This window comes from Cnephaeus nilssonii (genome assembly GCF_951640355.1).
Source record: "Cnephaeus nilssonii genome assembly, chromosome: 1".
In the NCBI taxonomy this organism is placed as follows: domain Eukaryota; kingdom Metazoa; phylum Chordata; class Mammalia; order Chiroptera; family Vespertilionidae; genus Cnephaeus; species Cnephaeus nilssonii.
In genome coordinates, this window is record NC_137072.1 from 44,263,280 (window position 1) to 44,284,060 (window position 20,781).

Sequence of the window (20,781 nt, forward strand, 5' to 3'; positions counted from 1 at the left end):
ATAGCCAGAATGGGGAAACGAAATAACTCACAGAGGAAAGAAAATGTGGAGTCACCAAGAAAGGAAATTAGTGAAAATGAAGCTTGCAACATGACCGAAAAGGAGTTCAGAGTAATGGTCATGGAATTTATACATCGGATGGATGAGAAAATCAACAACTTATGCAAGAATCAGGAAGAAATGAAAAGTGATATAGCTACAATCAAAAACACCATGGAAAGTTTCAACAGTAGATTACAAGAAGCGGAGGACCGAATTAGTGAGTTAGAAGATCAGGTACAGAAACAAGCTCAAGCTGAACAGCAATTGGAGAAAAAAATTAAAAAGCAGGAGGAAAGCCTAAGGGAGCTTTGGGACAACATGAAACGAAGTAACATGCGTATAATAGGGCTGCCAGAAGGACAAGAAGAGCAGCAGGGATTAGAAAATCTATTTGAAGAAATAATGACAGAAAACTTCCCGGATATGGGAAAGATAAAAGTTACGCAAGTAAAGAGAGTCCCAAGCAGGATCAACCCCAAAAGACCCACACCAAGACATGTCATAATTTCAATGGCAAATATAAATGATAAAGAGAGAATCCTAAAGGTGGCAAGAGAGAGACAGAGAGTTACCTACAAAGGAACACCCATCAGATTGTCAAATGATTACTCATCAGAAACACAACAAGCTAGAAGTGAATGGAAGGAGGTATACAAAGTGTTGCAAAGCAAAGGACTGAATCCAAGAATACTATATCCAGCAAGACTATCAATCAAAATTGAAGGGGAAATCAGGAGCTTTGCAGACAAAAAAAGCCTCAGGGAGTTTATCACCACCAAACCAGCAATGCAAGAATTGCTAAAGGGAATACTGTAAAAAGAAGAAATAAACAGGTAAGAAGGAATACAGACACAAAAATAGATATGACTGCAAACAAATACCTTTCAGTAATAACTTTAAATGTAAACGGACTAAATGCTCCAATCAAAAGACATCGAGTAGCTGAATGGATAAAAAAACACGACCCATATATATGCTGTCTACAAGAGACCCACCTCAGAACAAGAGACTCACACAGATTGAAAGTGAAGGGATGGAAAAATATCTTTCAGGCAAATGGAAATGAAAAAAAAGCTGGGGTAGCAATACTTATATCTGACAAAATAGACCTCAAAGTAAATGCCATAACAAGAGATAAGGAAGGCCACTTCATAATACTAAAGGGAGAAATCCAACAAGAAGAAATAATTCTGGTAAACATATACGCTCCCAATATAGGAGCACCCAAATACATAAAAAAACTCCTGGAGGATATCAAGGGAGAGATTAATAGCAACACAATCATAGTAGGAGACTTTAATACCCCACTATCACCACTGGACAAATCCTCTAAACAAAAAATCAGCAAAGAAACAGCAATCCTAAATGACTCACTAGACCAGATGGAATTAATTGACATCTTCAGAACATTTCACCCCAAAGCCACAGAATATACATTCTTCTCAAGTGCACATGGGTCATTTTCAAAGATAGACCATATGCTGGGTCACAGGCAAAGTCTCTTCAAATTCAAGAAGATAGAAATTATATCAAGCATCTTCTCAGATCACAGTGGCATAAAACTGGAAATCAACTACAATAAAAACAATCCAAAGAAATCAAACACATGGAGACTAAACAGCATGCTATTAAACAAGGACTGGGTCACCAGAGAGATCAAGGAAGAAATAAAAAACATCATGGCAACAAATGACAATGAAAACACAACAATCCAAAATCTATGGGACACAGCGAAAGCAGTCTTGAGAGGGAAGTTCATAGCTCTACAGGCCTATTGCAAAAAACAAGAAACATTGGTAATAAATTACTTAACCCTACAACTCAAAGAGCTAGAAAAAGAGCAGCAAGAAAAGCCCAGTGTAACCAGAAGGAAGGAAATAACAAAGATCAGAGCGGAGATAAATGACATAGAGACCAAAGAAACAATATATAAGATCAACAAAACCAAGAGCTGGTTCTTTGAAAGGATAAACAAGATTGATGGACCTCTAGCCAGGCTCACCAAGAAGCAAAGAGAGAGGACCCAAATAAACAAAATCAGAAATGAAAGAGGTGAAATAACAACAGACCCCGCTGAGATACAAAGGATTGTTACAAAATACTACGAACAACTCTATTCCAACAAACTGGACAATCTGGAGGAAATGGACATATTCCTAGAAAAATATAACCTTCCAAAAATCAATCAAGAAGAATCTAAACAGCTCAATAGGCCAATAACTATGGACGAAATTGAAGCAGTCATCAAAAAGCTTCCAGCAAACAAAAGCCCGGGGCCTGATGGCTTCACAGGAGAGTTTTACCAAACATTCAAGGAAGAACTAAAACCTATCCTCCTCAGACTATTCCAAAAAATTCAAGTGGAAGGAACACTTCCAAGCTCCTTCTATGAAGCCAGCATCACCCTAATACCAAAACCAGATAAAGACAACACAATGAAAGAGAATTACAGACCAATATCCCTCATGAACATAGATGCCAAAATCCTCAACAAAATTCTAGCAAATCGGCTCCAGCAGTACATCAGAAAGATCATACACCATGATCAAGTAGGATTTATCCCAGGAATGCAAGGATGGTACAATATCCGCAAATCAATAAACGTGATACATCACATAAACAAATTGAAAGATAAAAATCACATAGTCATATCAATTGATGCAGAAAAAGCATTTGACAAAATCCAACACCCTTTCTTGATAAAAGCTCTCAACAAGGTGGGAATAGATGGCTCATACCTCAACATAATAAAAGCTATATATGATAAACCCACAGCAAACATCATACTCAATGGACAAAAACTAAAGACATTTCCCCTAAGAACAGGAACAAGACAGGGATGCCCACTCTCACCACTCCTGTTTGACATAGTACTGGAAGTATTAGCCATTGCAATTAGACAAGAAGAAGAAATAAAAGGCATCCAGATTGGAAAAGAACAAGTAAAGCTGTCTTTATTTGCAGACGACATGATATTGTACATAAAAAATCCGAAAGACTCCGTCAAAAAACTAATAGACTTAATAAATGAATTCGGCAATGTAGCAGGATACAAAATTAACGCCAAGAAATCTATGGCCTTTCTATACACCAATAGTGAACTTACAGACAGAGAGACTAAAAAGGCAATCCCATTTACCATCGCACCAAAAAAATTAAGATACCTAGGAATAAACTTAACTATGGAGGTAAAAGACCTATACACGGAAAACTACAGGACACTGAAAAAAGAGATAGAGGAAGACGTAAACAGATGGAAGAACATACCATGTTCATGGATTGGTAGAATCAACATCATTAAAATGTCCATACTACCCAAAGCAATCTATAGATTCAATGCACTCCCCATTAAAATACCAACGGCATATTTCACAGACCTTGAAAGAACTCTCCAAAAATTCATCTGGAATAAAAAAAGACCCCGAATAGCCACAGCAATCCTGAGAAAGAAGAATAAAGTAGGAGGGATCTCAATACCAGATTTCAAGCTGTATTACAAAGCCACTGTTCTCAAAACAGCCTGGTACTGGCACAAGAACAGACATATAGATCAATGGAACAGAATAGAGAATCCAGATATTGACCCAAACCACTATGCTCAATTAATATTTGACAAAGGAGGCATGAACATACAATGGAATAAAGACAGTCTCTTCAATAAATGGTGTTGGGAAAATTGGACAGATACATGCAAAAAAATGAAGCTTGATCACCAACTTACGCCATACACAAAAATAAACTCAAAATGGATACAGGACTTAAACATAAGACGGGAAACCATAAAAATACTAGAGCAATCCACAGGCAGCAAAATGTCAGACATATGCCAAAAGAAATTCTTCACTGACACTGCCCCTAGGGCAATGGAAGCTAAAGAGAAAATTAACAAATGGGACTACATCAAAATAAAAAGCTTTTTCACAGCAAAAGAAACCATCAACAAAACAACAAGAAGGCCCACTGCATGGGAGAACATATTTGCAAATGGCATCACTGATAAAGGTTTAATCTCCAACATCTACAGGCAGCTTATACAACTTAATAAAAGGAAGATAAATGATCCAATAAAAAAATGGGCAACAGACCTAAATAGAATCTTTTCAAAAGAAGACAGAAGGAAGGCCAAGAGACACATGAAAACATGCTCAACGTCACTAATTATCCGAGAGATGCAAATCAAAACAACAATGCGGTACTATCTCACACCTGTCAGAATGGCTATCATCAACAAATCAACAAACGACAAGTGTTGGCGAGGATGCGGAGAAAAAGGAACCCTCGTGCACTGCTGGTGGGATTGCAGACTGGTGCAGCCACTGTGGAGAACAGTATGGAGTTTCCTCAAAAAACTGAAAATGGAACTCCCATTTGACCCAGTAATCCCACTCCTGGGAATATATCCAAAGAAACTAAAACACCAATTAGAAAGGATATATGCACCCCTATGTTCATAGCAGCGCAATTCACCATAGCTAAGATTTGGAAACAGCCTAGGTGCCCGTCAGCAGATGACTGGATCAGAAAACTGTGGTACATCTACACAATGGAATACTATGCTGCCATAAAAAAGAAGGAATTCTCATCATTTGCAGCAACCTGGGAGGAATTGGAGAACATTATGTTAAGTGAAATAAGTCAGTCAATGAAAGAAAAATACCACATGATCTCACTCATTTATGGATAATAAAGAACATTATAAACTTGAACAAAAAGATAGATACAGAGACAGTAAAGCATCAAACAGACTGTCAAATTACAAGGGGAAGGTTAGGGAGAGGTGGGGGAGATAAGAGATCAATCAAAGGACTTGTATGCATGCATATAAGCATAACCAATGGATGCAAAACTCTGGGGGGTGGGGGCATATATGGGAGTGGGGTGTGGGGAGGGCAATGGTAAGATATGTACACATATAATACCTTAATAAAAAAATTGAAAAAAAAAAATAAAGAATGTAGGTGGAGCATAAAAACTGTAAGATGCCCTGCCTCATCACACGGGCGATGTATGGAGTAATGTGTGCATCATGTAGACACAGTGCATAAGCCGTGCTGTTCCAACGTGTATCAGTGAATGACCTAGTGTCATGCTTCTGATATTCGCGTGTATTTTACTAGAAGAAAAGGAAATGTCAGATGTCAAGGTTTGTGCAGCAGCACATCAGCTCCCTGTACAATGCCCTCTGGATAAGGACGCTCTTTGGGCTATAGCCAGCAAAACTGGCGTGCTAACGTCTCAAAAGGGAGGATGGGACCAGCTTTTCACCCGAGGCCTGGGTGCAGGTGGCAAAAGACTCTTCTGATCTCTACTCTTATCGTTTCCAGATAATCCAGAGTAACCTGGACTATATCCAACAACTTAGCCTTTGAACTCTAATTATCTTACCCTAGTCGCTTCGTTCTACTGAATTTGTCTTTGGATACCACGCCTTCACCTTTCATCAGAGGGTCCAAAGACAAGTCATCAGTTCATTGTTGCAATGACTATCCTGTCAGTGTTTAGTTGAGGACATTAACCCGGTGCCCCCTTCATGAAGGGATGAAGAAGACATTTCTGACTGACAGGAAGGACTCTGCTCTCCTCAAAGAAGCATGATTTTGTCTCTTTGTGAACAATGAGAATCAGAATCATGGAGCAGGGAACTGACTTTTCTTCTCCATGAATGACCTCATGTTGTTATGAATTATTATTTTTCAATCCTCACTCGATGATAAGTTAATTGATTTTTAGAGAAAGGACAGGGGCGGAGAGAGAGAGAGGGGGAAAAAGCATTGACCAGCTGCCTCCCCTACACACCCCGACCAGAGATTGAACCCACAACCTTTCGGTGCACGGACCAACACTCCAACTAACTGAGCTACCTGGCCAGGGCTGAATTGTTTTTTTTCACCTTAAGTCCAAGGGCAGTAAAAATAACACTCAGTTTAAGTTATCAGCTCATTTTAAAAATAGTACTTGAAAAAAATAACCCATTTGTGGTTTTACTAAGTATATAAGACTAAATTTTTTAAATCTTTAAAGAAAACAATTTTTTTAATTGAAAGAAATAGTAGCACTGATTTTGAAAATACTGTTGCTGTCACGGTGGTTTATTGGGTAAATAGGAAGTAGAGGCTCTTGCTTTTTTTTTTTTTTTTTTTTTTTAAGCAAAGCCAAAGAGATTAGAAACCAAGTACACATATGTCTTTAGAATAAAAACATAAACTAATTTTAACTAACAATTAGGCACTTAAAATGTAAATGTAAAATGGCATTTTGAAGTACAAACTATAGTTACACTTCTAAATTCCTCCTGAAATGTTTTTACAAATACAAAAGCAGAAGCATAGAAAACATACTTCTAAACAAAGATAATTTCCTTTTTTTTAAAAAAAAAAAGACCTGAATTCAAATCCCATATGATAAACCAATGATTAAGGTACTGGTGGGTAGGAGAAAAGAGCTTCTGAAATTCACATATTTGATTAAAACATAAGCATTTAATAAAACTATTATAATAACATACAGTATATATCATAATGAAAAATATATGTCAGGAAAATAACGCATTCTAGGCTTAAAATTTTACTTTACAACAAGGCACTTAACACATTGAAACAGTACAGTAAGTTTCTGAAAGAAGACAATAGGCTACACCTCTCAAACCTCATAATAATATTTCTTTTGCGAACATACCATAACATAACCATACATTTTGCAGCATTAATCATTGCATAGGAGGTAAATTAAATAATGAATCCCAACTTGGCAACTAGATTAGCTTATATTTATAGCTTCCTCTTATTCTTTTAAAGGACAATTTTAAATAATTCTAGAATAAAGAACTAGTCTCATTCATGATTCATTTAGAACACAGCATAATTAAATTAATGAATAATAAAACAAATCCCAACTTACAAGGTGTAAATCAGGGGTCCTCAAACTACAGCCCGCGGGACACATGCGGCCCGCCCAGGACATTTATCTGGCCCGCCAGGTGTTTTTGCCGCCGACTGGTCCCGGGCCCGCAGTGCGCATGTGTGGAATGTGCGCCGCACTCTCCGACTCCCCCTCAACGGTCTGAGGGACAGTGAACTGGCCCCCCGTTTAAAAAGTTTGAGGACCCCTGGTGTAAATCTATTGAAAAACTTATCTTTGGGCACCTTAGACACAATTTTCAGTGTTTAGGTATTGAAGTCAAGAGCACTTCTTAATAGACAAAATATTTTTAGCAAGTAAGTCAAATGAGTTAAATTATTGCAACACAATGACATTAAACAAAAATGCTAGGAATCTTTATACAAACAGAAAAACCTTCAACACATGGCATATTACTTTTAATATGCTTGATTTAAACATGCAAACACATTTAATTCCTTCTTACACTTCCTGACACTACAGAAGTGTGCTAAGACCGGCTTAAATTTTTAATCGGTTTTACAGTGCAAAACAAAAACAAACAATAAAAAAATAATTCAAAAAATGTTCAAAATATTCAAGGAACAAGATGTGAACTTTCAATAAAAAAAGAAACTGCATGAGTTCTATCTAACATGTAAAATAAAAAAGGCAGCCAACTTGGTGTTTCAAAGTAAACAAAGTGTCGGTAGTTATAAAGGGAGACATTAACGATTGTGATGGTGAGAGGTAAAAATGGTCTGCAAATTTTCTTTAATCAAATGGGTAAAAGATTAGAATTGCAACTCCCTGTAATCTAAGTACATTTTCCCTTTGGGAAAGGTTTAAAATACCTTTAACATAATTCCTTTTGCATTATGCTTTCAAGATTATTGGCAAAAAATAAATAAAAAACATATGCCTTTTAAAAACTTGAAAATACACTTTAAAAAGTGGCAGGTTTGCGTTCAAAGTCATATAACATATTTCCACTAGGGGGCGCTGGTATACAGCCAAGAACCTAATGCAAAGTCATCCATAAAGCAGCCTAGAGACTCGCCCTTACTCAAAACAGCCTTCCTTCCACAGCAAAACTTGTTTTCCAAGATGCCAGTAAATTACATTAAAAATTCCAAATTACTTCCACTGGACTTGAGGAAGAATGCTTTATTTCCAGAGCTAGTGGAGGAGCTCCAAAATTATAATGAGAGGAATTCATTTCCATTTCAAAGAATTTAGAAAAAAAAGTGGTATAATTTAAAGGAATTGTATGTTATAGATACTACACAAAGGACTAAATTATAGGAAAAGCGTCCAAGAGGAGCACTAGTTCACAAAAACAACAATCGGTGAGATGTTATACCTTGATTAGCGCAAGGAAAAGGAGCTCCAAAAGTTTATTGTTTCAAAGATAAGATCGACATTTTTTAAAAACAGAGATATAAGGGACGTACTAGTTTCAGGTTCACAACATAATGATTTGCTATTTCTATATACTGTGAAATGATCACCACCCTAAGTCTAGTAATTGTTCATGTTTCATATTCCAAAGTGGCATGTTGGGTTAGATCTCAAGTTTGCTTTCCTAAATGTAAATGAGATTCACTATTCTCACCTTCCCACCTTGAAACTTGATATTTCCCCTTCACCCTTATTCTGGTACCGCATGCTTCTGCAGCGTCTCTGAGACAGCTACGGCACACACTGTAAGGAACATGGGGGCAGCAGTGTCCACAGGTGGAGTCCGAAGTTTTTTTACATGTTCTTTAAAAGGTGATGGCATTGTTTAAAAACAAAACTAGTTACTTGACTAAAATGCAAGTTTTACTATTTCGAGGGCCTCCAGCAATCAATGCACCAGGATTTTAAAAGCTTAAATACGTTCCCTAATTTAATTTGATGAAGAGTGGGCTCTACGATGTAGGACTCAGGCTCTCAGATAGACCAGGTTGCCTCATTTAAATCAGAGGCTCAGTGGACCGGTGTCAGGAGAGCAAAGCCCAGGCTTCCGAGTCAGATGTTTTTCCTCACAGTCAGACGGCAGGAATTTAACCTCCGTGTCTCCACACAGAACACCTTGTGTTTCCACAAGTGCCCATATTTAGTAGGCGGAAATCATGTGGAATTCTAGCTAAACATCTGGTAAGGTATGGTTATGTTTCTTACTGGCTTAATGATAAATACCAGAAAAACGTCTTGCATTTCAAAACCTGTCAAGAAGGTTTAGGGTTTTGTTTCTTGTTTTAAATACCAGATTAGAGACTCTTTCTTCCTGGTGTGGAATTCAACTACGTGTCCTTTAGTGATTCTTCTAGTACACAGAGCAGGAGCTATACTGGAAGCACAGAGAATTTTAGCACCAAAGGATAATGACCCTTCCTGAACACATTTACGTTTGTACTGTGCTTCCCTCAAGTAATTTAAAGGTCCATTTTGTATACCCAATCAGGGCTGACTAGTTCATGACACGTTCAGGGGTGGTTTCTGTTGTTTGTTTTTTGTTTTCATTCTAAGTGCTGGGAAATTTTTACCTTCAATGTAAATGTAACCGCCTTCCCTCAGAGTTGGCCTCTCTCTTCTCTGTGTTGATGACTGTGTAACTTTAGATCTTTTCCTAAGGTCCTAGAAGTTGTAATAAATTAAGAACTGCCCACAGTCCCAACAGCATGAAACAATGCACTAACTCTTGACAGCATTAAAGCTGATCAAGTCCATCTTTTTTTGCATCACCTGAAAGAACTTTAGAAACGACGAGCCCCCCCTTGATCGACTAGCTGCACTAACAGCTGGATTCCAACAGCAGGTTCGAGTGCAGCGCCGTGGTGTAATTCCAGGGTCAGAGTAAAATGACTTCACTGTGGTATGTCTCCTTAGTCCTTCCTTCCTATAAACACTCCATTTACAAGAAGCTGGGCCTCTTGCAAAAAGGCAAGGATGCATTCATTAAACTTTTGGACTCCGTCTTGCTTTTTCCATGAAGCAGAATGGAACTAGAAAGAAGTGGGTTTAGTGAAATGTGACCAATTGCATGTCTGAGTTCCAATGAGCAGCTCTGAAACAGACCTCGCCCAGGGGGGGCCTGGGCGAGAAATGCAGGCTGGTTCCCCACGTGGCACGAGCAACAGTTCACACACGTTTTTCAGCCTGTGCTCGGCAGGCGACCGCCCTGGGGTACCAGGTGCAAATGTACCTGGCAGACAGCAGGCCAGGGTGCAAACAAGGACCACTGTGAGCAGGAACAGCCCTGTTCCCTGTGCATCTGTCACAGAGATCTTAAAACTAAATATTTACACCCAAGTAAAATCTGTGGGGTGGGTCAACTATTTCCATATTTACTTAGATCACGTCTCTTTAATGTTTTAAATAAAATTATCATTAAAAAAAAATAAAGTGAAAGTGACACATAGTACCTTGGGTGGTAGCAGCAGTACGTATTCGCAGACCTGACCCTGACCTTCCCCGGGACAGGGAGAATAAGTTCACCCGAAGTTTACTCACAACCCCTGCGTCTCCCCCTCAGTAAGAGGCCCAATGCTCAAATCCACTCTCAACATTAGGTTATGCTAGTTACACAGCAGTTGTATCCGTCCAGATAGTTTATTGAAAACATTGGCAAATTCTTCTGAGCTTGGAGGAAAAGAAATCCTGAAAAAATGCTTTAGTGGAGAAAGACTAGGGAGAGGCGGACGTGTTCTTTGGCACCTCTTTACAAGCTCGTCAGGAAACCCCGGGGGAGGGCGGGCTTGTCTCCGTGAAGGAAGAGCCACAGGAGAATACGACTTTCTCAGGAGGCATAAAAAACCAGTTCAGCTTTCTAATCATTTACACAAAATTTGGTCCACTTCTTCATTTACCAGTCAGTTCTCCTAAAATAAAAAAACAAAACTATACCTTTGGTTACAGCGATACCTCTTTTGGTATGAGAGCTGAAGCCTTTGTTTTGCTCCTCAGGTCGATTTCTCATTGTCTTCCCCAATCTTCTGAACCCGCGAGTACTTCTTGCACGAAGACTTAAAGCAGCCAGGAGGCCAGGAGAGCGGCCAGGAGAAGCAGCAAGGAATCGAGCCTTGTACGTTTTTCTCAAAAAAATAAAAGATGGGGAACCACCACGCACGAGATAAGAAATTAGTCTGTGAAGAGACCTTCAGGTTCTGTAAAAGGCGGGGGGGAAAGTAAAATGAGACATATTTTTCATGCATCCTGATTTTCCCCATTAATTAAACTGTCACTTGCTGTAACAGCAGAGGAGCAGCAGCATCCGGGTCCCAAGGCGTACTGTCCGTGCCTCTTCCCGACTCGGATGTGACCTGGCTCCACCCCTCCCCAACCCCCGTCTTCCCTCTTGTGGCTGATGCCAATCGCCTGCCTGCAATTCCAGTGACAACGGAGACTGAGGAATGCAGGTGGCAGTTCCCCAGGAGGAACAATGTTCAGGAACTGAGTGCTCAGATGTGTGGGTCAGGGAAGACGGCAGAGTGAGAGGAGAGCTCACAAGTTGAGCGCTTTTAAGAGGAAAGATACAAGTTTGGTTCCGTGGTGTCAGCTGACAACTAAATGGAAGATGGCAACAGGAGACCACAAACCGGAAACAGAGCTACAAGACAGATCCTAGAGAGGGCCTTTATTAGTGGGCACCTCTACATGAGAATTGGACTTAGAGCCTTTGGGAAGGACACATTTCAATCTCTCCCAAACCCTCTAAACTCTGCGTGCAACAGACAAAATGGCAAGACCACCCCAGGGTAGGTCATGGCACACAGACTGACTGTTGGACACGCACTGAGGCTAGGAAAGCACGGGGAGGGGAGGAACAATTCCATCTCGGGACTAGAGGCAGAGAGCGGAGCCCGGAAGGCTTCCCAGAAGAGGTGGCATCGGAGCCAGCTCCCTCAGAATGTGCGGGAGAAGAAAAAGGTGAATCTGGAAACAGGACGCAGCAGCAATCAGAGTAAGAAAGAAGCCAGAGAGCACCACGTCACCAAAAGATGCACGAAACCCGCTTATTCATAGGGGCTTTATTTGCCTGACTTCCAAAAATAGTTGCCAAGTTGTTCTCAAGCTTAAGGTCTCTGAAGGCAGGGGTGTTACCTAGCTGCACCTCAGTGCTGCTACAGAGAAGGTGCCTGCATTTTCATTTAGCATATGCACTTCTTTAATTCTCATATAAATTACAGAAGTTGAATTAGTATAACACTGTGCTCTCTCATTATGTGTTAACATTTCTATCCTTAAATGTTATTTATACTTGTGATAGTCTTTATTTTAAAACGCAATAATGGATGTAAGTGCAAGAACTGAACTGAGCTAACCCCACACTTGGACAGCAACAGCAGTCATTCCCATAAGCCGCCGAAACCCCGTGGTACGCAAGGGCTGCCTTGCATGTAAAGAGGTTATCCGAGGGCCGTCTCGGCGCTCTCACCTTTTCATTGGCCATGGAGTGGTACCACCAGAACAGCCGTGTGGTGATGTAGTAGGCAACGACGACGTCGACCGTGTAGTGCTCGTGAGCCACGAGAATGCAGATGATCCCGGCGGCGCTCAGCAGCCAGCAGACTAAGTGATACCACCAGAAGTGACGAGGAGAGTCTGCACGGGAGAGAACGGGAGTAATGAGGTTCCCGGAGAATGACTGGTCTCTCCTACTGGCCTTCATCAGAATAGTCTGAGGTCAACAGGTGTCCAGAGGCGAAAACTAATAACCCAAAACGAGTGGCTGTGAACAGCCCAGGGCTCGCTCAGGTAGGAAGGAAGGGGGAGGGGGCGCCACAGGTAGCAGGTCTAAAAGTTGATGACACAAATATTAATAACTCCACTGTCTGTGGGATCCTAGCCCAGCTGTCAATGAATAGAGAGAATGGACTTTGTGTGGTAGCAAGGTTAAAAAAATGTCTTCTCGACCAGCAAGACAGAGTACTAGGAGCCAGGCTGATTTTATCGGAACCCAGGCCCAATGATAATATCTGCACAGCGGGGTGAAGCCCTCTGTTGTTAACCTCAAAGTGGTCCTGCTCCCACGTTTTCGTCTGCTCGCATGACTGAATTCAAATCCACTCATGGCAACTGGACAAATGAGGAGAGAGTCCAAACTGGTCAAAAGACGGGAAAGCAAAAAATACATAAACGATGCATCCAATTCCAGAAGCAGGCTGTTCAGAGAGACCACTGGAACCACTGCTTACTCAGGACAACAGCACATGTATAATTTAGAAAGTACTGTTTTCCCAACTGCATAGGAAACGGGCATAAACAGGGAGTGCCCTGTTTGTGTGGAGAGCTGACTTTAAAGTTGAGTTGTGTGAAGATGACAGATTTGCCATTTTACTTCCCATCAAAGACTGGAACAAGGAGAATGTAATTCTTTCCTTGCTGTATGTAAACTTACCACAACTTAAAAAACCTCAAGCCAGCCCTGGCCAGGTAGCTCAGCTGGTTAGAGCGTCATCCCACCAAAGTGGTGGGTTTGATCCCCAGGCAGGGCACACACAAGAAGCAACCAATGAATGCATCAATAATTGGAACAACAAATCTCTCTCTCCCTCCCTCTCTCTCGCTCTCTCTCCCTCCCCCCCCCCCTCTCTCTCACACACACACACACACCCCTATCAATTCTAACAGAATAAGGGCTCCCACTGGTTTCAGGGCCTAGCGGTCCCTCTCCCCTACAACAACCCATCCAGTGGGAATGAGTTACTTACATTCCTTGATGAACAGGTAAGTTAGCGTCAGCACAACTGTGTGGCCGCTGAAGAGGAAGTCTCCGCACAAGATGTGCGATCCCGTTATGGACAATCCTCCACCGGAAATCAACCGCAGGATCCGCTGCACTTTTGCCTGAGAGTCTCCGTTGAGCTGAAGGACCCAAGAAGATCAGGAGGAAAATTTACAAGCTGATAAAATCGTGTTTCAGCCTAATTTATGTGATACTTGGGAAGGTCAGCAGGTTGTGACTTTTCTTTTTCACTTAAAAAGTCAAAAAGAATCCCAGGGGGACGTTCCCAAACTTGGGTTTTATTCATTATATTGGCCAGTTGTAGTGACAGGTTTTAAATTATTCAATACGTTACTAATAATACATTTTGGCGACGTCGTATCCTTGAGCAAAGCTTTTAAAAACATTAATAACAATGACCTCACCACAGCTAAGTTCTAAAAAAGATCAAAGCTACGTTCTTCCCTCCTTGCCAGGAGATGTCATGGTTTCGATGGTTAATATTTGATTTAGCTGAATAGCACCTTACTAATATTGAACAGTGTGTTCATACCTTGTGTTAAGTGGGCAGTCCGAGTGTGTAGGTAGCTATATTAAGATTTGATCAAACACAGTTAAAAAGGGAAGCTGCAACACTTTAGATAAGTTTGGAAATAATGGATTAGCAATGTAGTGACAGCTTTAAAAATAAGTAGCCCTGATCAGGCAAACTATCCCCAAAGACATAACCTGTGGTCGGGAAGGAGCTCCCTGGGGCAACAGTCAAGCTTATCACCATTGAAATGTAAGCCTACAAGGAGGTGGAGGGGGCCGAGCTGCTCACTATGGTGGGTGTGGAAAAGTGAAATACTGACATTCTGGGAGGCCAGAGGGAGGATTTAAGATCAATCTAGAATAAACTGACTATGTTTAGAAAAATAAAGGGTGAGCCTCAGAAATAAGACCGAGAAACAGCCCAGGAGAAGAGAATCATAGACAGGGCATTAATGACTATTTTGGGGACCTGAGGAATAGCTGAATGACAGGCGGCCCTTTATACTCAACGCCGACCCTCCGGGCAGCCGTCCCCACAGCACGGCCAGCTCTCCCCGATGGCGGCTCAGCTGTGTGGTGGTAAAGACAGGGAAGTCTAGTCCAGGTGGATGTGTGGCGGTGAAGGAGGGGAGACGTGAGAGAAGGATGGGGAGAGAGTCTAGGGCAGTGATGGCGAACCTATGACACGCGTAGCCATTTCTGATGACACGCGGCCGCTCAGCGGCCGCATGCCGAGGATGAAACATTCGCTGCTCCTGAGGATGAAACATTTGTGAAATAATGTTTTTTCCTCAAAGTGACACACTACCCAAGTTATGCTCAGTTTTTTGGCGAAGTTTGACACACCAAGCTCAAAAGGTTGCCCATCGCTGGTCTAGGGGCAGGGAAATGAAGGTGGCCTCAAGCACATGGAAACCCATCCCACCCAGCACGGCAGGAATTGGGGCAGGAGTGCTGGCCTAAAACACCCACAATGGGTGTTTTAGGCCAGCACCCATTAACACATAATGAACCTCCACCTTTGCCCAGGGATAGCAACCTGATGGGTCTGGGGAGCTCTCCCATATTCAGTGAATCCTGTGAAAAAGCCCACACCACAACGCGTGAGCAGTTGAGAAAAAGACGCCAACCAGGGTCACAGGGCACTGGAGACTGGGGTTCTGCAGAAATTTAACTCGTCTAAAGTTTGCTTAGGGCAAGTGCAGATGACTACAAAACCAAGAGAACTTGTGTATTTTCATCAAGAGTTGACAATTCTTAGAGCAAGCATGCCATAGGTGGTCCTGCCTTGAACAGACAGGCTGGCGAAGGCGGCAAAGGGCCCAACCCGAGGAAGGCCAGGGCAGCTGACAGTTCGGGACTCGGTTCAGGTGCAGCTCCGAGACGTGCCGCCGACCACACGCAACTCTGCGGAGGACGCGATCGGCCACGTGCCTCGTGTCGCATGAACCACAGCCCTTGAGGAATGTGTCACACGGCCGGTACCAACAACTGTCAACACTGAGATCAAATAAGGTCCATACGCCCTGCTCCCAGTTTAAAAGGACACATTATTCTTTATTTCAAAACCTAATAATTTTTTTTTTTAATTTATTCACTCATCCCAACTCAATACTCTAGTTTTCTAAGAGCAGAAACACTTGGAGCCATCCCGGGCTAGACGCACAAACTAGGAGCCAAAACAAGCAGACACTCTCTTCGCCCTTTCTTTCAGCCACGCTGGTGAATGGAGCTCAAGAGCATCTGACTCAATACGCCTCCACAGGACAGAGGGGGCACTCTCTCCTCGCTGTCTTCTCTCAGGTCTTCATCCCTCAGTGTGTCACCCCTAGATGTCAGATCACACCCAGAATAAAGAGAACCTCCAAACAAAAAGTTAAAAACAGAGTGTAGGAAGAATACTGGGAAATGGGGGGATAGATTTGGGAAATACTGGATTGTTTTCTCGTTCTGTTCTAGTTCACTGGACCCCAGTCACACACCACATAAGAACGCAGTTCCTATTACTTTCCTCATTTTTCAGACACTATTCTCTGCCATTACTGCAGGGGTGGGGCACCTTTTTCTGCCAAGGACCATTTGGAGATTTATAACATCATTGGCGGGCCATACAACATTGTCAACTTAAGCATTAGCCTGCTATATTTGGTCAAACAAGTAACTCCCCCTTAATGCCTTGGCAGGGCCAGACCAAATGATCCTGGCCTGCTGGCCAGACGTTCTCCATCCCTGCATCACTGACTATGGAATTAAAGATGTAGAAAGCTGAGAGGAGAAGCATCAATCATAATAGCCAAAGCAGATGGGGCTCAATGATCTTAAGGACTCCTCAAACTGTGACCACCACACCCCATTTTCCACAAAAATAAATAAGGTTCAAGAGAGCCCGGTCTGACTGCCAAACCGGAAACCTTCCCCTCCACACGTCCCTTCAGCAAACAGAAGTGCTGCGGCACCCGCAGCCAGGGGGACCGGGCTTCTCAGGGAAGGGGCCGTATCTGTGCCAGCCCAACATTCTTGTACGTGGCCAAATAGGCTTAACGAGCTACATAGTTTCATGCGCAATTTATTTAAACACACTTTTCAGGACAAAGGTTTTGTGACTGCCAACAAAAGCTTGGGTTGGTGGCTTAGAGCAAATCATAAACGGAGGACGTAAGGGAAACCAGAGGGTAGATATGGGGCAAGGCAGCTGGAAGACTGTGCGAGCCATGATTTCACCAGGGACCCATCACTGTGATGGCTGCTGGGGCGGCCACATCCGGCGAGGAGCAAGCTGTGTTAGGCCTCAGCGAGGAGACCTGACATCCTCCCATGGCAAGTGGTTTCAGTACACACAGCTCGGTCACTGCCTACAGTCACGAAGGGTGTTCTATAGAGTCAGCAACAAAGGTGGCAGGCAGATTACTAAACACAATCTACGGAGCACTGGAAGCCGCATGCAGAATGCAATTCTGATTCCTGTTCTAACACAACGATCACTTCTGTCGAACAAAGTGACCACGTTTGCCTCACTGAGGCACAAGTCGGGCACCGAGAGCCTGCTCACACTGCAGGAACGTGGGGGCTGATTAGTAAGGACACCGCCAGAGCTCCCACTGTATTTGTAGCTGGGTTATCCAGGGCGATGTTCACTAATGTGGCTTCTGAAAATTGCAGCTCCTCCACCGAGGATACTTTCTGTCCGTAATCACAGTGTTTCACCCCTGCAAACCTCATCCATTACTAGGATGCTTGCCTTTTTTCCCTGTGGCCATTTCTTCATTTAACACGTTGCAATAACCCCTTAGAAATGTTTATTATGTTTCTGAACTTCTCCTGTGCCTTAATTTAGCTCCGCTAAAAAATCAGCCAATGTTTAAATTCAATATGTACACTGTTTTAATCACAGACACTTTCTGCTTTGATGGCTTTGGAAAATTACAGCTTCCCCAAACCACACCTATATTTGGGGAGGGAGACTGTTGACTACTTCACAACAACTCTATTTTTCCTTCCACCTTGGACATCTGCTTAGTGTTCAGTGAAATATGATGTCAGACTTCATTCCCTTGTCCAGGGAGCACAGACAGGATTTGTAAGTCTCCTTTGTTATAAACCAGGGTACACTGGGGTCCAGGATGATTAAAATCTCTCTCGAGAAACGACTCTCCCTAGAGAAGCTGTAAATCCTGCTTCAGACAGTTTCAGTGTCTCACACTGTCCCAGCAAAAGGCCACTCTGCCTTTTCAATTGCTAAAAGCTGGGGTCATCCTTGACTTCTTTCTCTTAAACCCGTATCTAACTTATTAGCACAACCAGTTGGCCCCACCTTCAAAATGTCCCAAAGGGAACGACTCCTCATTTCTTACTCACTTGCCACGACCATGGTTCTCAAGTTCCTACGATGGCCACAAGGCCCCATGGGATCTGTGGCTGCACCACCTTGACCTACACAGTTCCACCAGCCGCATGGCCTCTGCTCTCTCGGACGCACTGTGACTGAGCTATTTCCTTGGCCTGGGGCTCTCACCCCATCCACAGGCTCCCTCCCTCATGTGATTGCTGCCCAGATGCTTTCTCATTAGAGAAGCTTTCTGAACCCTCTGCAAACTAATACCTACCTTCACAGTCCCTTTCTCTCGGACTCAGGTTTACCATGCATCTGATAGCCGCCTGGCTTATCACCATGTGACAAATTATACAGTTCTTTTTAAAAATATGTTTTTATTGATTTTATAGAGAGAGAAAGGGAGAAGGATAGAGAGACAGAAACATTGATGAGAGAGAATCTGCTGCCTCCTGCATACCCCCACTGGGGATCAAGCCCGAAACCCGGGCATGGACTCTGACCGGAATCAAACTGCAATTCCTTGGTGCACAGGGTGACGCTCAATCACTGAGCCACACTGGCCGGGCACAAGTTATACGTTTATCAGTTGTCATCCCTCAATAGAATGTAAGCTGTAGGGGAAGAACTGTTTTAGTCACTGCTGTTACACAGTGCCTGGAACATAACAGGAGCAGAGCACTTGCAGAATGAATGCATAGGCGAGTAAGTAAAGGTACAACAGTGGAGTCAGATTCCCAATAGCAACTTTGAGGTAGCAGAAAATGAATTTTTTATGTACAAAGATATACATTTTATGAACACATTTTAATTTTCTTACCCCTAAATCTAAACAGGAAATATCCTATATAATAAAAGCCTAATATGCTAAGTGCCCAGTCGTCCGTTCAATCATTCAAAGCTTAATATGCTAATGATATGCTACGGCTGCTCAACTGCTCGCTATGACGTACGCTGACCACCAGGGGGCAGACGCTCTGACCAGTAGATTAGCTTGCTTCTGGGGTCTGGCGGATCGGGACTGAGTGAGACAGACGGGACATGCCCTGGAGCCCTCCTGCGGTCCCTCCCCGGCTGGCCAACATCCCACGTCCCTCGGCCTGGCCTGTGCCCTCTCGCAATCCAGGACCCTTCAGGGGATGTCGGAGAGCTGGTGTCGGCCAGATCCCACAAGCCAGACCAAAGGACCCCACTGGTGCATGAATTCATGCACCAGGCCTCTAGTCCTATATAATATTTCCGTTAACATGTGAAAGTGTTTTGAAGACCATAACAGAGAGCAGATGTTTAATAAGTGTTTTCAATCAGAGGTGCTTACCTTTGGAGCGCACTGGAAATGCATGCCAGGCACAGGCAGCGTAGTGACGTACATGGTAACACAGCGGTACAGGTATAATGTTCCGATGATAAAAAAGAACCTGCGTCCCACTATTGACCTGAGGGAATAAGAGGGATGGGGGAAAACAAGGTTACTCGCTGCTTCTGTTCCTAATGTTATATAAAAGAGTGTTTAACAGAACAAAAAGTAACACAGAATGGCATAACAGACCACAGTTTCACAGCTCATTTCTGAGCCGCCCCTCCCTACAGTTCCCCAGAGACACCGCACGCAGTCTTCACATGCTGTAATCAGTCTGGGTGGGCTGGGCCCGAAAGGAGCTGAGTTTGTGGGGACTGAGGGTTCTAGAAAACCACCTCTCCGAAAAAAGTCACTCTTTGAGAGAAAATTCAATGAGCCTCTCTGTTTTCAGTCAACTCAGTGCATTAGTAAAAACCTCTCGAGAACATATCAAAGGTATAAGCAACCCACAGCCACTGAGGAATTAACTAATGAGCTCAGGTCATGCCACATAATTGGACACACAGGGAAATGGGACAACTCATTAAACCTGTTATATAAGAAACAAGGTTTATTTGGGGGACCATCCAAAAGTATTTTGCCAACCTGGGCATTAACTATTTTGTCTATGACTACACTATAGATTTTCTGAGAATGTGCTGAAGATGTTCAGAGTAGCCTTGTGCATTTAAGAATATTTAATAATGAAGTTGTAAACTGATTAGTCTACCCTTATTCAATCTTGACCAAAAAAAGGCAAAAAACAAACAAACCCCAAAACAAAAGCACCACAAGTCCTTTTTCACTTTATAATTTTTGGTGGAGATTGTTGTCTTGACTGACATGAGCCCATCCTACACCATCCATGTCCTCGGTCTAAGGCAGTGGTTCCCAGCGGTTGACCTTGAGCGCACTGTCTGTACCACTCTGCAAAGGGACTGACTGGGCATCAAGGTTCTGAGTATCCTCACTTGCAGGTGAAGACGGAAGCTCCTCTTCTGTTGTGTAGTTCGGGGGTGGGTCTACAACCTCTGGGCTCTGGGGATTAAAAGACCAGTGGGATCCCTAGAATTACTAGTTGGAACTTCTCTAGTACACACACTATATTATTCCACGTCTCCCATTTTCAGAGCTCTCAAACTTCCAAAGCTGGTAATGGTCAGACTTCTGGACAGGCAGATTCACGCATGTGGCATATTTTTATGTATATATATATGTATGTATGTATGTATGTGTATTTTAATCCTAACCCGAGGACAGACATGCTTATTGATTGTGTGTGTGTGTGTGTGTGTGTGTGAGAGAGAGAGAGAGAGAGAGAGAGAGAAACATTGGCCAACATAGTCGCATGGGCCACATATTTTAAGTTTTCTACAAAACTGAGGTCTGAAATATATCAAGTAACTGCTGGGACTTCTCATTTAAAGAATCATGTACAAATATAATTTT

The 20,781-nt window shown here is 42.7% G+C and overlaps 1 protein-coding gene across 11 annotated transcripts in view; it reads right to left on the minus strand.

The window, feature by feature from the left end:
* Positions 1–6,501: 6,501 nt before the first annotated feature.
* The window catches only part of SGMS2 (sphingomyelin synthase 2), an 82,883-nt gene continuing 68,603 nt past the window's right edge, over positions 6,502–20,781 (minus strand). For all 11 annotated transcript variants that reach the window (XM_079773324.1, XM_079773321.1, XM_079773330.1 and 8 more), the window contains 4 exons: positions 19,312–19,429; positions 13,617–13,770; positions 12,341–12,507; positions 6,502–11,069 (listed from right to left, as the gene is read on the minus strand). In XM_079773324.1, coding sequence (XP_079629450.1) covers positions 10,866–11,069; positions 12,341–12,507; positions 13,617–13,770; positions 19,312–19,429 — 643 coding nt within the window. In that variant the 3' untranslated portion in view covers positions 6,502–10,865. The remainder of the gene's footprint in view (positions 11,070–12,340; positions 12,508–13,616; positions 13,771–19,311; positions 19,430–20,781) is intronic.